A 17,388-nucleotide genomic window follows, 5' to 3' on the forward strand; every position below is an offset into this window, starting at 1 on the left:
GAATATACTGATAAGTTGTCTAAAAGATATGCAAACTGTCTACCACCCTAAATAAAATGTATCTTTTACTTAAGCCAGAACACCAGGAAGCCCTGTCCTATACCTCACTATTGAGACTTCCTGTGGAATTGTTGCAACTAAACTTTGCTTTTGCATTATGATATTTGCCTGGATCAGCAGACTTTATTCAAACAACTCCTGTGAAACTAATGATCTTATTTACTGTAAGAATATGTTTTTTACATTGTGGTATTTTTAATTTTTATTATACAATTTTTAATTTTTAATTAAAAATTTTTAATATACATTTTTTATATTTTTAATTTTTAATATACAATTTTTAATATACAATTCAGTATAGTGTGTTCATGATGCTGTGCAAACCAATGTGGAGTAGACCTCTTTCATCTTGTGAAACTGAAACTTCATACCCAGTGAACAAATCCCATCTTCCACTCCCCCCAGCCCCTGGCAACTATCACTGTACTTTCTGCCTCTATGAATTTGGTTATTTTAGAGACCTCATATAAGTGGAATCACACAGTATTAGGTCTTTCTGTGACTTTTTTTCACTTAGCATAATCTCCTCAAGGTTCATCTGTGTTGTGGCATATGACAAGATTTCCTTCCTTTTTACGTATGAATAATATTCCACTGCGTGTGTGTGTGTGTGTGTGTGTGTGTGTGTGTGTGTGTGTGTGTGTGTTGTTTATCTATTCATCCATCAAAAGGCACGTGGTTCCTTCCATCTTTTGGCTATTGTGAATAATGCTATGATGACTATGGGTGTGTAAATCTCTTTGAGATCTTGCTTTCAATTCTGTTGAATATATACCTAGAAGAAGGATTGCTGGATCACCTGGTAATTTTATCTTTAATGTTTTAAGAATTGTCATACTGTTTTCCATAGTAACTGCACCCTTTTACATTCCCATCAACAGTATGCAAAAATTCCAATTTCTATACAGCCTCACGAACACTTACTATTTTCTGGGGTTTTTCTGATAGTAGCCATACTGAGGGTTTGAGGTGGTATCTCGTGGTTTTGATTTATGTCTAATGATTAGTGATATGGGGGTCTTTTCATATGCTTGGTCATTTGTATATCATCTCTGGAGAAACGTCCATTCAAGTTCGTTGCCCATTTAAAATCAGATTATTTGTTTTGTTGTTGAGTTGTAGGAGTTATTTATATATTCTGGATATCAACCTCTTTATCATATACATATGATTTGCAAATATTCCTCATAATCTGGAAGCTATTTTTTGTACCCTGCTGATTATATCCTTTGGTGCACAGAGGTATGAAAATGTTTTGAGGATATTATTGATACATTATATGTATGTACTTCATGACAATAAATGGGGGATATTTTTCTTGAGATTCAGTAGTAGGAATGGTTAGTTTTCCTGTGAACTACTGTTTTTCTCTAATCCTATGGTGATGAGGATACCAAATGACAAAAATCTCAATTGTGGCTCAACTATGGTGAGGATACTGAGCCTCAAGACTGCATGTTGTGCAGGGGACTCACATTTTTCCTATACTCTGTTCCCCTTGAAATGATTTCTCCAAATATTCCTTTTAAATGTTTTATATTTTATATATTTTAGCAATCTACCTAAAATTATTTTTGAGTGGGAGAGTAATTGATGTTATTTTCAATAGTTACTAAAACCATCACATTTCACAGGGAAGGAAACTAAAGCTCAGCATCTATAAATAACTCTCTGTAGTTCACATAATTAGTAAATGGCAGGAGGAAAGGTTCAATACAAGGTTTACTCTGTGGATTTTTCCAAAATATCAGGCTATTTCGTCAAGCAGTGAACAAAAATTTCCATAATATGAGACAAGAAGTATCACTTGTGATGTGGTTGCTATATCCTCTAAGTACTCAGAGGAGGTGAGATCACTTTCTGCAAGAGTGATCAGGCAAGCCTGGAGCTTGAGAAATAGAAAAGTTGGAGAGAGGGGAAGGAATGATAATGAGCAAAAATGTGGAAATAAACAAGAATGTGACTTGGAGGTACCATAGTCTAGCTGCCTTACAGTATTCCTTGTTGAGCACAACACAGACTCTGAATAGAGAAAAAGAGGGAAACAAAGCATAAAATACAGATTTGAGTGACAAAATGGAGACTGTTAATTCTGGTGTTAGAAATATGGACTTAATTTGGTAGGTAGCAGGAAGTCACGGAGAATTTTTAGCGGGATTCCCTAAGTAAGTTTCCCTAGAACCAAAGGCTTAAAAAGTGATATATTCTTATGTTCTCTGAAGCAAACCTGTAAGACAGTAAAGGAAGCAGAAGACAGGGAAAAAGCTAGGCAAATATATGGGTTTGGGTAAAGTCTACTCACAACCTGATCTCCTAAGGAGCTCTAGAATGTAAATGACAAATCAGGGTCTTATTTCAGTCCATCACTGGCTGAGAACCCAGGCATCTCTGGGCAGGATGGCTCCTAATGGATTGAAGCAATCCTCAGGAAGAGTGAGCCAATAAGGACCCAACCCTCAGAGTATTCAAAAGACTGGTCACACTGCCGCAGGGAATGGTAACTGAGCAGGCACCATCCATGTCTACTATATGGCATTTTGAAGGATGAATTGGAATGGTAGCAGACTGAAGAATTAGATACAGATTTGAAAGGTAATATCATCTGAACTTGAATAGTGGCTGTGAGGCAAAATGATAGCTTCCTCAGAACGTCCATATCCTAACCCCCAAACCTTTGAGTATCTTACATTACATGGCAAGAGGGACTTAGCATGATTAAAGTTAAAAATGTTAAGATTCAATTACTCAGATTAGCTAGGTGGCCCCAACCTAATCACATGATCCCCCAGAAGCAGGAAGCTTTTTCTGGCTACAGTCAAAGATAGATGAAAAAAAAAATAAAAATAAAAAAATAAAAAAATAAAAATAAATAAAAAATAAAAAAAATAAAACTCCTTTTAAACTGAAAAAATAAATAAATAAATTAAAAAAAAAAAAAAAAAAGATAGATGAGATGTTGCTGGTTTTGAAGAGGCAGGAAAAGCTCCATGCACCAAGAAATAGAGCAGACTACAGAAGCTGGAAAATGTAAGGAAACATATTTTCTTCAGAAACTCAGGAAGGAATGCAGCCCTACAACACCTTGATTTTAGCCTAGGGAGACTTGTGTTGAACTTCTAAACTATAGAACCATTAGATAATAAATATGCATTATTTTAATTTGTTACAGCAGCAATAGAAAACCAATACATTGGCTAAGGAAAGGACAAAACTGATGAATAAGAAGTTGTTAGAATTCCCACAACTAAAAATAAAGCCTTAAAAATAACATCAGCCTCTGTTATTAGTGTTTCCATTTAAAGTAAAATTAATCATTCAAAACTAACTTTAGAAATTGCAAAAAAAAATCATTTCAATGAAATTATGATTGCATATAATTGGAATATGAGAGTAAAGGAACGGTACTTTATAAAGGTTAAGAAAAACAGATCTTTAGCAAGCCCCCAAAGTTATTAATGAAGATTAAAAGGAAAAAGCTGAATTGATTTTTATTATTACATTTAAGACACAGGTGTCAGGTCAACACAAATTGTAAATTATTCTATTTGGCTTTTTTTATACCTGCCTGAGATTCACATTTTCTTATTGAGAAAAATACAGGACTGTGAGCTTCATGGTCAGCAGAGAGCGCTATGGGGCCAACTCTCTCCTCAACCAAGGCTGCTTTCCGGGCAGGCAAAGGATGGTGTCTGTGGCTCTGGCAGCCCGTGTTTGCCTTTTATTACCTGGTACTCTTAAGAAAAAATGGGTATGAGAGTGGTAACAATTTCTTTGTACTGACATCAATATTTTTTAAGTAAAAGCTTATTTATGACAATTGTTGACATCTTCTTGATAAAAATTAAAAATAATAAATGTGCAATGAATTTCAGCAATTTCTATGAGGTCTTCGAAAACAGGAATGTCTGGTAAGTAAAAATTATCAGTCTATACAATTTAGTTAAACAGAAACTCTCTCTCCTAAGAGAGAGGGTTTGGGGTGAAGCTATACCCAGAGCGTGACACTAACCAAGTGTCATGGCATCCACTGAGGGCGAGGGTGAAATCTATTTTCAGTTCAAAGAACAATCAGTACATTCTTTAGCTCACCAAAAAAGGTGTAGACACAGCCCCACTGCTAGTCAGAACCCGGAAGAAAGGAAGGATGAGGGCCACGCAGAACCACACAAAGCTAATTTATGACTCAGGCAGCCAGGGCTTTGCAGAATATATTGGAAGGAACAAATGAACCTAGAAATAGAGATGATGGCTTTGTACTTAAAGTGAACGAATAAAGAAGCACGGATTATGTAATTTCTGCAAGTTGTAAGGAAGGTCATGGTGTAAGAGGGAGACCAGCATGGGCCAAAGACAATGATGGACACACAGAGGAAGAAGACTAGAAAAGCAGGACAAATCGAGAAGATCACATCTGCCACTTTTTCTACTTGCTATTGTTTAGAGTCAAGGTCTAGTTTTGCATAGAGTTTGTATAGATATAAATTAAATTTTTTTATAAATTTATTTATTTTGAGAGAGAGAGAGAAGAGGGTGTGAGCAGGGGAGGGAGCACAGAGAGAGAGAAAGAGAGAATCCCAAACAGGCTTCGCACTCTCAGTGTACAGCCTGATGTGGGGCTTGATCTCACAAACCAGGAGATCATGACCTGAATCGAAATCAAGAGTCAGACGCTCAACCAACTGAGTGACCCAGGCACCTCAATATAAACTAATTTTTAAATATTGCAATAGTCTATTAACTTAATACTTAAAAGTATATTAATAAATTTTACCTAATATTTAATCAAACAGAAATGTATTCTTATGGTACAAAATTCAAAAGGTCTAATTTTATTTGGAATAGAAGAATACTAATTTTATTGCTTTTGTAAAAAAATTATAATTATTACATTATAGTTCATTATTTCAAAAGGTAATGATTTATAGGACCCCATTTTTTGTATAATACTTTCTATCATTTTCTATCTATAACCATCAAATCAACTGCATTCTGTTTAGAGAGATATCTGGACCAACACTCACCAAATATTAATGGCTATTTCTAGGTGCATTCCCCTTTTCCAACTACATATCTGTTGTCAGATTTTTTTTTTCAGCTGAGACAATTTATCATAGCACATGAAGTACAGAAACAGATATGAAAATCCAGAAGTTTCCAATTAAGAGATTTTCAAAAAAGTAACAAATGTAATGTTCTCACAAATATCTTGTTTTGGAAAATGAAGTATTTTTCATAAAAAATGTTATTGTTAATGTAATGGTTTTATCACTGCTTTTTAAATGAAAACATACATTGAGTTTTTAATCTCTTACATGGTAAGTATTGATAGTTATCATCTACACAAACCAAAGCTTCTTGGGGTCCTCCTCTGTCATTTGTAAGAGTGTAAAGGAGTCCTGAGTCCAAAATAATATGAACTTTTATCCCAATGACTTCTAAATGTATAACTAAATCAAGTCTCTGATGGGTAACAGCTCATATAAATATGTTTAACAGACAACTCAAAATAAACAGCCCAAAGAGAACTCCTAATGCTACTGCAATCTGCTTGATTTGCCATTTCCCCAGTCTTTCCAATTTTGGCAAATGGCACTACAGTTGACCTAGTTGCTCATCTTCCAAACCTAGGATTCATCATTGACTGATTTCTTCTATAACTCCTCACATCTGACACATTTACAAGTTCCGCTGACAGTACTGTTAAAATATATCCCTAACTATATCACTTCTCACTACCTTCACAGTTATCACCCCAGCTGGGGCACCATATTTTCTTGGCATCTTGGAATTTTGAAACAAAACAAAACAAAACAAAAACTTACTGAGTAAGGTGTAGGTACAAAGGGTAGTTCTAGAAAAGTACAAGTGTTTTCTATATAATAATCATCATCATATATAGAAAAAAATTTTATATAATATTATGTTTTCTTTTTTTTTAGTATAGTGATTTAGTGATTACAGTGATTCAGTTTTCTCTAACCAAATTCTAAAACTCTTGACTCCAAAAAATAGGTGATATATATACATATATATATATATATATATATATATATATATATATGTATGTCATGCAATAATTTTCATAAAAGAATCAAAGCATGTCACTGAAAGTTTTAAAAATGTTAGCACCAAATAAATTATATTTGAACACTTTATGTTTCGGAAAGTTTTTCATTTAGACAGTGCGTTAAAATGTAAATTCTACATTTTATTTTCAACTTACCTTATCGAGTTCATCTGAAATTGCAATACCTGGGATTCAAAAGAGATTTATAAAAAAGTTTTAGAAGCAGTTTTAATAACCCAATGTTAGAAACAAAAATAAAAGTTCTATTTGTAAAACTAGCACATTTTACATTCTATTTTTTCTTCTTATTAGTGCTTCAGAATATTGAGGTACATCCTTCTCTACTAACAAAAACAAATTAGGAATTTAAGTCAACTATAACAGCATGAACTGCCCAGACAATGCAAATGTGCAACGAAGACAAAACAAGTACAACACTGCTCGCAGATCGTTAAACGCAGAGCAAACATGCAAAGACAGGTGTGGAGATATTGTCTGTTACAATGACCATCAAGTACAGCTTAGCTTGTTACAATTTTGTTCCTTCTTAAGAATTGATTTAGACTCCTAGAGTGATTCAATATCAAGGCAGAATAGTGGTTGGAGATCATTTATTTTAATTTCCTTATTTTACAGATGAAAACACAGACTATAGAGCGTAAGGAATTTGCCCTCTATTCCCTCAGATGGACAGTTTCTTGAGTCAATGGATAAATGATTCCTCCTCACCAGTTCTCCTTCAAATAATCCACATATTTCTCATTGTATATCTCTAATTTCTCTTTACCATTCCTCTAAAATTGGTCTAAATCAGAAATGTAAAAAGTTTTAGTCCTTAATTTATTTGTGATAATAGACTCTGTTAACCCCACTCTCCTTCTTGAAATGCCTCTCTTTTCTATTCTCTTTGTCTTCTTCACAAGAATCCTCTTTTTTGGGGAGGGGGGAGTCCTTCCCTGAAATGCCTAGGGTTCTTTGCTGAGGTGTCTTTCACTTAATACACTTCCCGTGGTAATCTAACGTATAAAACTGACATTTTTATTTCTCTCTATGGTGATGACTAGTGAATCTTTATCACCAGCATAGATCTTCTTCCTGAGCTACTTGCTGAATCCTTGTGGGCATTTCAATTTCAATATGTCAGGCTAAGGACTACCTCCCCCCATTGCCTCACTTCTCCTTTTTTTGAACAATGGTGTGCCTATGGCTGAACATGGGTACTCTGGCCACGTACTATAGCAGGAGTATCTAGCCCTCAGGTTTGGGGCCTAGGGTAAAGGGAAGCTGGTGTCCAATCACAGTGTGGAATGAGCCAAGAGACAAGGAAAGTTCTCAGGTTTGAAGTCAAAGGAAACACAGAGAAAATAAAAACAGGTTGAAGCCAAAGTTCAGCGACTATAAAGCCCAAGAAAGAATGAGTTGGGTTGGAAAAGAGAACCTGAAAACAGTAATAAGAAAATGTCTGAGTATAAATCTCCTCACCCAATCAGGTATAGAATGCCTGTACAGGGTACTCTGTGGACCTAATAAATCAATTATACACAAAGTAGAAAAAGATGCCCTACTTCATCTAAGTAAATGGTATGACTCTTCCCCCTGTAGATAAAACGAGAATCACAGGTATATTTGAGACACATTCTCCGTAGCAATACTCTATGAAATTCTTTTTTCATAAGGTTATTGGGAACAGGTCCCAGAATAAAACTCAAACTGGCTAAATAGGAAACTTCATTTGGGAAAGGAATTATGCCTCTAACTATTCCAAGTGTGTGGTCGGTCTCACATATTTTGTTAAAATATCTATTATTATATTTTCCTAACATTTACATATTTTGATGACTTTGCCTAAGAAATTATCTAGACAAACCTCTATTATACATGTAATTCTTTCCGCTATTACTCATATCAAATTGCATTAGGGTATTTTTCACTTTACATTATTTTATTTTTAATCAAAGCTTAAACTGATTAAAAGCAGTTGGAAGAATGTTAAAGAAATGTTCCTTTTCAGAAGCATGAAGTCCTAATGAGAACAGTATCTATTGAGGAGCCAGGATTTTCCTCCTAGTTCCTAGAAGCGCATTCACACCTATTCCCTGACAGGAGACTAACCACTTTGTGGTACATCCTTCTCTACTAACAAAAACAAATTAGGAATTTAAGTCAACTACAGCATGAACTGCCTGTACAATGCAAATGTGCAACAAAAACAAAACAAGTAAACATACTGCTTGTAGATCGCTAAATGCAGAGCAAACATGCAAAGACAGATGTAGAGACGTTGTCTTTATGTTATAATGACAATCAAGTACAGCTTAGCCATTTCATTAACTCTTAAAATCCATTATATTTTAAGTTATATTTTATAAGTTCACAGAAATTGAGAAGCAGGGGGCACAGAAAATATACAAGAAGAACTATAGTGCGTTGCTACAATCTGTTGCAAGGAAAGAAGGCTCAGGGTTTGACTATGGGTGGGTAGTGGCTGGGATACACGGTCTTCCTAAAACTCAAACTGAAACCTTAAAGGAAACGTTGTCCTATCAGAGTAGCCAAAGAGGCTTGGCTTAGGGTAGCAATAGTGTGCAACTTATAGAAGTGGGCTGCCTGTAAGAAACTGGGGAGAATGAGTTCCTGCAGAACTAAGCTTCTCTTCTGGATAAAGAGACAGGCAAGGGCTCCCACAGCCATGTCAGAGGTGGTTTCCTGATTCTGCTGTAGTGCAAACCTATCTGGATGGAGTCCCTTTGTGTCCTTCAACTTATGGGCATTTCCATTTATTCAAATCTCCAAAGAGGTCTCAGTGGTATCAGAAATTTATGTTAAAACACAGCTCTCACATTACCAAATTTGAGTTCTGCTCTCTCAAGGAAACGACAGCTATCTGCTTTACCAAGATGTTCATCTTCCCAGGTATCAGCTTAGCCCTACGGTTCAAATTCAGTTGTAGTTACAAGAAATGGAAGTAGCAACTTTTCAGAAGTCATTACAGCTTAGTCAGTGTATTTCATTTCCTAACAGTAGGTCAGAAAATTCTCATGGTATGAAATGGAACTAGGTATTTCTCGAAAATTTTTTCCCTATGGAAAAAAAATCCGAAACTGGCCCAAAATGGCTTGTGAGAACCATTTGTTCTCACAAATTCTGCACAATTCTTCCTAACTCCTCATTCAGTAATGTCACACTGATAGCCTGAAATTAGCCATGGTGGGAGTATTTACACCCTGGAGATTGGCAAATGCTACAAATAGGGATTATTCTTAGAGTTAGCATCCCAGCACACCCCTGAGTATAATGGTGGTTATTGTGTTAAAAATATGGTAAATAGTGTTAAAGCAAATACCTGTGTAAGTATCACACATATCAACAAACAGAACATTACTGATACTCCAGACCTACCCCTGACCATCTGTCAATTAAAAGACGCTTTAAGTAGGGGTGCCTGGGTGGCTCAGTCAGTTAAGCGCCTGACTTCGGCTCAGGTAATGATCTCAAGGTTCGCGAGTTCGGGCCCCACGTCGGGCTCTGTGCTGGCAGCTCAGTGCCTGGAGCCTGCTTCTGATTCTGTGTCTCCCTCCCCTCAGCTCCTCCCCTGCTCACACTCTGTCTTCTCTCAAAAATAAATAAAGATTAAAAACATTTTTTAAACACTCTTTAGATAGGCTGCTGACTGCTTTTAGAGCAAAGGGAATTCCTGCTACCAACTGAGGGATTCTATCTTCAATTTGGTTACTAAAGAACCAAGTTGGAAAACTTTTCTGTAAGGAGCTAAATCGTAAATATTGCAGGATTTTCAAGTTACATGTGGTCTATGTAATATCCTTCTTCTTTTAAACAATGTTTTAAAATGTAAGAAACATGCTTAGCTTATGGGCCACAAAAACAGACCACAGGCTAGATCGGGATCCTTGGTCAGAGTTTGAGGGAGTCTTGCTCTAGAAGCACATGCCAATTTTTATCCTTCATTATTGGCTCCATCAGTCTTCAAAGGACATTTCTAAACCTTAAGAGTTTTCATCAGGCCCCTACCCATCTCCTCACTGTAAAGGACTTTCTCACTATAAAGGACTTCAACTTCTAATATCCTGAAAAATTTGAAACTATCAGATTTAAACTCCTTAGAAGTTCTGACCCATCCTCCCCAAGCCATTTACATTGTTCTCTCTAATCACAGAGGACAATATGTTCTCTCTCCTAAGAAGCCCAATTTCCACACCTGTTTCTTGACTCTGTCCTCATCTACCCTCTCTGGGATTTGCTTCATCTATTATCTTCCTTCTCTGTCCTGAATCTGCAAGTTCTTTCTTTTGGTTTCCTCTGATCACCCTAAAACCCATTACATAAAACCCATTACACCCACACACATACTCTGTTATCTCCCCTCTTCCCTGTCTGTCTCTATCTTTCTTTCTCTCTCTCTGTCATAGACACATGCACACATGTGCATGAAACTAAAGGAAACCAAACCAAAATAACTCAAAATCCTAACATCCTTGACTTTCCTCCACTATAATGTTCTCTTTCACACCTTTTCTTTTCTCATCAAAACTTTTCCAAGTGTTTATACTCCTTGTATCTCTTCCTTACTGTCCATTAACCCTTCCTTCCCCTACATACTAGCCTCTCCTTCCACTATTCTCTTGAAACGTCTGTATACACATCCTGATCATGTAATCATATGGAATACTTTCTACTACAAAAAGAGATCCTATTTTATTTCACTTTATGAAGCCAGTACATCTTAATCACAGAAAAATATAGAAGACATAATACGGGGAAAAAGGAAAACAAGACTCCATTCACAGACAACTAATGATAACAGCTGGTTATGAATTCTTTCAAATAATTTTGTACACATGTACAGGCATACATATAAATACTGTATGTCTATATAGGCATATATATGATAAAATTAAAACAAAACATACACACTTTTGTTACCCACTTTTTATTTAAAGCATATCTAACTATATTTTATATTGCTATTTTCTACATCATTTTTAATGGCTATACAGTGTACCATTGTGTGAATGCACCATGATTTATTTATCCGTTTCTCTAATAATAAAAAATATTTAATTTCCAATTTTTCACTATTATGAGTCTCACAGCAGTGAACGATGGAAGTAGAGCTTGAAGACAGCAGCACACAATTTGGAATACATTTCCATCTTTTTCTTATAAACTTGTCTGCCACTTCAGACACCTCGGTTTCCTGAAATACTTTCCCCCTTTGATTTTTATGAAAACATTCTAGCTTGGTTTTCATTCCACCCTTTCCATTCTTCTCAGCTAAATCACTTGTCTACTTATATCTCAAATGCTGATGGGGTATGTTGGTGGTTGTCTTTGTCTATGCACTGAAGATCCCCTCATCCTTACCCCTAATCAAGTATCTCCAAATAGGCAACTTTTATATGTATGTGCTTGTCTGCTGGGACCAGAGAAGAGCTATCCACAACACCTGGATGTGCCTTCTGTATCTGAAACCGGGGTGTGAAACAATATTCCTCCTTCACACCCAAACCTTATTTGAGGTAGAGACAGCACCCAGTCACCTTGATTATAAACAAAACCAAAACAGAAAACAAATTCTTATTTGAGCTAGAGACAGCACCAGGCACCTTGATTATAAACAAAACCAAAAACTAAAACAAACACTTTCTTCTCTCTTTATGTGCACCCTTCCTTCATAAGAACCAAAAACTGTTAGTCATATAATAATCCACATTTTCTTAAGTCCATTCTCTCTTTTCTATCCCGTGGCTTTTTTGGGCTTTTTTCATCTCATCTTTGCCTTGAGGCATGAACCATAATCACTGTCCCAGAGTGATTATTCAAAAGCATGGGATGGCCGTTGCTTACAAGATCCCTGTAGCATAGAAGCCGCCACCCCCTGACTCCCCTGCCACCTAGATTTCCTTCTTCATTGCCTTTTTTACTTGCTTTATCCTTTGTGCATCAACAGTATAAATAACTTTCCTCTTACACACATGCCTCCCTCCCCATGATGTATCTTCACTCTCCTTTCACCCTAGCTTTACCATTTCATCCTTCTAGACTCCATTCAGATACAGTTTCCATCAGGTTGGCCCTAAGCCCCCTTGTTGGAGGCTCTTCGATGCTCCCATAAGCTCCCGTAAGGTGCCTTTTACAAGGCTTTGAAATCCTGCTTCTCACACCTATCTCTCTTACTAACCAGTGAACTTGAGGTCTGGGTGCACATGTGAGCCATCTTGTACCCCCACAGGCATGTATGAGGACCAGATGAATCCGTGCGGCAATGAATGGATAAACAACTGCTGCGTTATCTGCTTCCTTCTCACTCCCAGGCTGTCATTCTCCAACTCCTCAGGCTGTTTGTCAGGCAAGACTTTCTGGGTATGTTCATGATTAACAAACTAAAAAAGTCATTTGTTATTTTTTTCTTGGCTGAGTCCAGACTGCTATTATCAGTCACGGAACATAAATATCTGTCTTCCGTCCTCTCAGCAGCTGGGTTCTTTTCCGTGGCAAAGTTCCAGCCAGTGTTTCTCATGAACTGCAATCTATAGACTGATGTCTGGATGGACTAAAGATACTCATCCTATTGCTGCTTCACTTCAGGGAAAAATGCTAAGAGCAGCAAAAGCCTTAGGCTCAGAAAATGCTGGAAGCCCTGCTACCCTGGAAACAGAACTTTGCTAAGGAAAAGATTCTACTGACCAATATCATACAATAGGGAGCTTTTAGTTTGTTATTTACCTACTTACTTACCTGTTTATTTTTAAGTGTAACTCCTTCAATAGATAAGCACAAACAGCAAGTAAGTGTGTTCAGAGAAAAATATAGAAGCACAAAAAGGGGGCACCAAATCCAGTCCAGGAAGGACAGCAACAGTAATTCATTTTGGAAGAAATGATATTTAAGCTGAGCCTAGAGAGAGGAATAGGATTTAGCTTGGCTGAAATGGAATCTATAGAGAGAAGTGATGGTGACATTTCAGGGTACAGGGACAACATAAGCAAAAATGTAAAATAGAGGACCTTCAATAAGTGTGAAAAACTCCTGTGTCGCTGGTGCATAAATGGCTAGACGATAAGCCTTGAAAGATGATACAGGAGACCGGATCAGATCAAGTGGCACATTCTATGAGGTTTTAAGGAAACACTGAATATCTGTAAGAACTTGGTGTCAGGTTTTCACTTTAGATCCATCACACTGATCACAGCAAGGGACTGGAGGAACTGAGAAACAAGAGTGTGGGCAAGACTGGTTGTTCATTCCTCAAGCCATTTCTGTATTTCTCCTGCACCCACAAGCTAGACTACATTTCCCAGCCTCACAGCTAGTTGTGCAATGTGGTCAGAGGGAATGCACTACACTTTTGCCTCTAGGCTTCAGATCTACTTCCCCCTTCTGCAGGACCGTTGGAGGCCATGTACTGAAGATTGCAGAGTAACAGGAGGGAAGTAGTCTGCATCCCTACCACACCACACTGAACTACTTTTTGAGGGGAAAATACTTACGTTGTATTCAGCCACAGAAATTCTGGCCATGAGATTCCCCTAACACCGGTTAGGCAATCCAGCCAGCCACTAGCTTAGTAAGGGCAGGGACTGCATCTGTTTTTCTCCATCACGGGGCAGGAATGAAATGAAACAAAACAGAACGTGTTAAATGGATAAACCAGTTATTTGGTCAGTGATGTTGAGAGTATGAACTAGGGGTAGAGAAGAGAATCAAACCCAAGATAGAGGGAAGATGAGCAAGATTTAGTAATTAATTACTCACGAACAGTTAGGAAGAGAAAGGAATCTGTAAGGTTCCAGTCTGTGAGAACTGGAAAGTGATGGTGCTGTCACCTAAGAAGAAGCATGAGGAAGAAAAGCCATGTTTGAAGAGAGGTGTATGATCTACTTAGACACACCGAGTTTTGTGCAGCAGTGGGATATCCGAATGGAGATAGGCTTCAAACATTTTCCACGAAGTGTAAACAGTCTGGATGGGAAATATACTCAATTGAGTTAGCTGTGTGGGGCTGACCCTGTAACTGTGAGGGAGGATGACAATGGAAACAGAACATTTGAGAGAACAAAGGATGACTTGTGGGAACAGCATTCAAAGTGGCCAGGAAGACAGAGGAGCGCCGGAGTGAAACCTGTAAGAAATGGTGTGAAGGGCATCCGAGAAGATCAAATGAGGGCCTGGGCCCAGAAAGCAGATCTGAGAGTCCGAAGACAGACAGAATAATCAATGGTGTTAAAACTACCAGAGCAATTTTGTAAGATGAGGACTGGAAAAGTGTTCATTCAGTTTGACCATCTGGGTTCAACTGGTGACCACAGTGAGAAAGGTTTCAATAGAATGATAGGTGCAATCACAGAGCCACATTGAGGGGAGAAAGGAGGAGAAACAAGCAGAGATAATGAGTGTTCATCATTTCTTTTGAAAATTTGTATCAAAGAGGAAGAAGAAATTCTGACGTCTTGAGGTAACTCAAACTCAAGAGAAGATTTTTCATGGGTGTTTGTTTTTAACATTAATTACAGCTGTGGTATCCAATGGTAGCCACTCATCATGTGGCTGCTGAATATTCGAAATGTGGCTAGTTCAAACTGAGATGTGACATAAACTAAAATTCACAACTAATTCTGAAGACCTGGTATGAAAAAAATATCCCAATAATAATTTTAATATGGAACACAAGTTTAATGGATAACTTAGATACACTGGACTAAATAAAATATTTTATTAAAATTAACTTTACAGGTTTCTTTTTGCTTTATTGTAATGTGCCTGTTTGAAAATATAAAATGTAATGTGGCTCACATTACATTTCTGTTGGGCCATGCTCAGCTGGAGCATGTTACAGGATATTAGGGATAAGCAGTAATACACTTATAATATATGTGGTAGGCAGAATTCTAAGATGGTCCCCAAGGTACACAATTGTGTACTCCTTTCTCTTTGAGTCTGCATGGTGGGACTATAAATGTGAATATGAAAGGATATCATTCTCATGATTTGGTTACTAACTGTTTCAGTGAGTAAATCAGAAGAGACATTATCTTGGATGGCCCTGACCTAGTCAAATGAGCCTTTTAAAAGAAGGCCAAGCTTCAGAGAGATGATCCTCAGTGCATTCAAAGAAGTAGTTGTGAACTACCATTACCAGAAGATCACAAAGCAAGAACCTGAGAATGGCCTCTGTTTCTAAGAGCAATTCCCCGCCAATAGCCAATGAGAAAACAGAGATCTTAGTACTACAACAGCAAGGACTAAATTTGGCCAATGACCTGAATGAGCGTAGAAAGAGACCCCGAAGCCTCAGGTGAGATCGCAGCACCAACCAGCACCTTAATTTCAGCTTGCCTAGACACAGAGTAGAGGACTCAACTAACCTACGCCTGTACTCCCGAGCCACAGAAACTATAAGGTAGTAAATTGGTATTTTTTTAAAGCCACTAAGTTTGTGGTCACCTGTGACACGGTAGTAGAAATATAATATCTAATATTTAATTAGCAATTATTATGTATCATAATTAATCATAATTAATGATACATATTGCAATTTTACAGAAAAGGCAATTGAGACACAGAGAAGTTAAGAAATTCTCCCAGCATCATAAAACCAGTATCAGTGGGACTGGAATTAGAAAGAGTTCCACATACAGAAAAGACAAAATGATTAATGGGAATCAGATCTCAGAGGACTGGGAAGGAAATGGGATCAAGATCATGGGTGGAAAGCTTAGCCTTAACAAGAGGAACAACTCCTCCATTGAGAAGGGCAGGATAGATGTGGATGTATTTTCGCATGCAGATGGGTAGAGGGGAACACATTTTACACATTTTACAATTAAGTTTTTCTATGAAGCTGGAGGCAAGCTAATTGCTAAAACAGTGAGGCAGGGAATAAATATGGGTGTGAAGATTATTGTGTGGGTTTTTCATAGTTGCAGAAGAGTGGAGAAAGGGAGGGACTGACCAAGACAAGTAACAGTGCTGAAAATCAAGAATCTAGATGTAGGGTTCAGCTGGACCCTGCCATTTTTCCTTGGAGCTCTCAGCCTTACTGGTGAAGAACCGAAGACTGCAGCACTTACGCCAAGATGGGAATTTCACAAAGAGACACAGCAGAAGAATGGAAACAACAGGGAACAAGAATATTGGTGACACAAGCCCATAGTTCAGTATGGGCAGGGGAAGCAAGAAAAAAAGATGAGATGAAAAAGAATGAAGTGCAAATATACTGCAGACACTCCAATGTACTGAAAGTCACAATTCAGGAAGAACAAGAGTGAGGATAACAAAGAGCTAGAAAGAATGCAAGCAGGAGGAACCACAATCCGTAAGCCGTGAGTACATTTAACTTTGGAATATAAATTATAGATCATTAAAACAAAGACTTGTGAAAACTGGAGAGGTCTTGATGGTAATCCGGGATAAATTACTTCATTTTACAAAAGAGGAAATTTGAGGAAGCAGGTCAAATGATATACTCAAACCTGGGAGGCGCCTGGGTGACTCAGTCAGTTAAGTGCCCAACTCTTGATTTTGGCTCAGGTCATGACCTCACGATCTGTGAGAGATGGATCCCCGCGCCAGGCTCTGTGCTGACAGTGCAATGCCCACTTGGGATTCCCAAGAAAAATCAGTATGAATTAACTTTGGGATATGTATTTTATTTTTTTTATATCAATACCTATAGAAAAATGCTTATATCTATACTCACATTCATATCCATATCTACATATATACCCACATTAATATCCATATGCATATATAAATATTTATTAAACAGAAATATGACCAGTCACAAGCAAAGATAAGTAGGCCCCTGTTACGTTGGGGGTGGTTGTAAGTCCATTTTCCCTTCTCTCCATTAAAGAAGAATTACAATGAATAAAAGGGATGATAGAAACTGTCTTTTAGAAAACCACAGTAATAATTGTTCTAGGCAAGAGTCACCAACGGATGCTGAAATTACTGGGTGAAAGTGTGAAAAAGAAACATGATATTTTCGAAGGCTTCATGTATCTTTCCTAAGATATTTATTAACTACAAAAAGGAACAGTATTAACTTTATAATGGTGAAAGCTGGTAGACACCACCTTAACCAACTGACTGAGGTTAGTATCACCAGTAGTATGATGATGGGCCCTAATATAATGCACTGAGAAGGATGCTGCCCTAAGGCCCTTCAATCACAGCCACTAAAAGAGATACATTATTTGGGAATGTGAAGGTCTTGTATCTTTGCAACTTCCCTATTCAAA

The 17,388-nt window shown here is 37.4% G+C and overlaps 1 protein-coding gene across 8 annotated transcripts in view; it reads right to left on the reverse strand.

Annotated features, from left to right (window-relative positions):
• Positions 1-17,388, reverse strand: part of CF2H8orf34 (chromosome F2 C8orf34 homolog) — a 413,316-nt gene that overhangs the window by 286,237 nt on the left and 109,691 nt on the right. For 7 of the 8 annotated variants that reach the window (XM_086696037.1, XM_086696036.1, XM_086696035.1 and 4 more), the window contains one exon: positions 6,284-6,312. The exons of the other annotated variant lie outside the window; for it this stretch is intronic. In XM_086696037.1, coding sequence (XP_086552163.1) covers positions 6,284-6,312 — 29 coding nt within the window. The remainder of the gene's footprint in view (positions 1-6,283; positions 6,313-17,388) is intronic. 8 annotated transcript variants of the gene reach the window in all.

The sequence above is a fragment of the Puma concolor genome, chromosome F2, assembly GCF_028749965.1.
Source record: "Puma concolor isolate L17-30 chromosome F2, mPumCon1.1.hap2, whole genome shotgun sequence".
In the NCBI taxonomy this organism is placed as follows: Eukaryota; Metazoa; Chordata; class Mammalia; order Carnivora; family Felidae; genus Puma; species Puma concolor.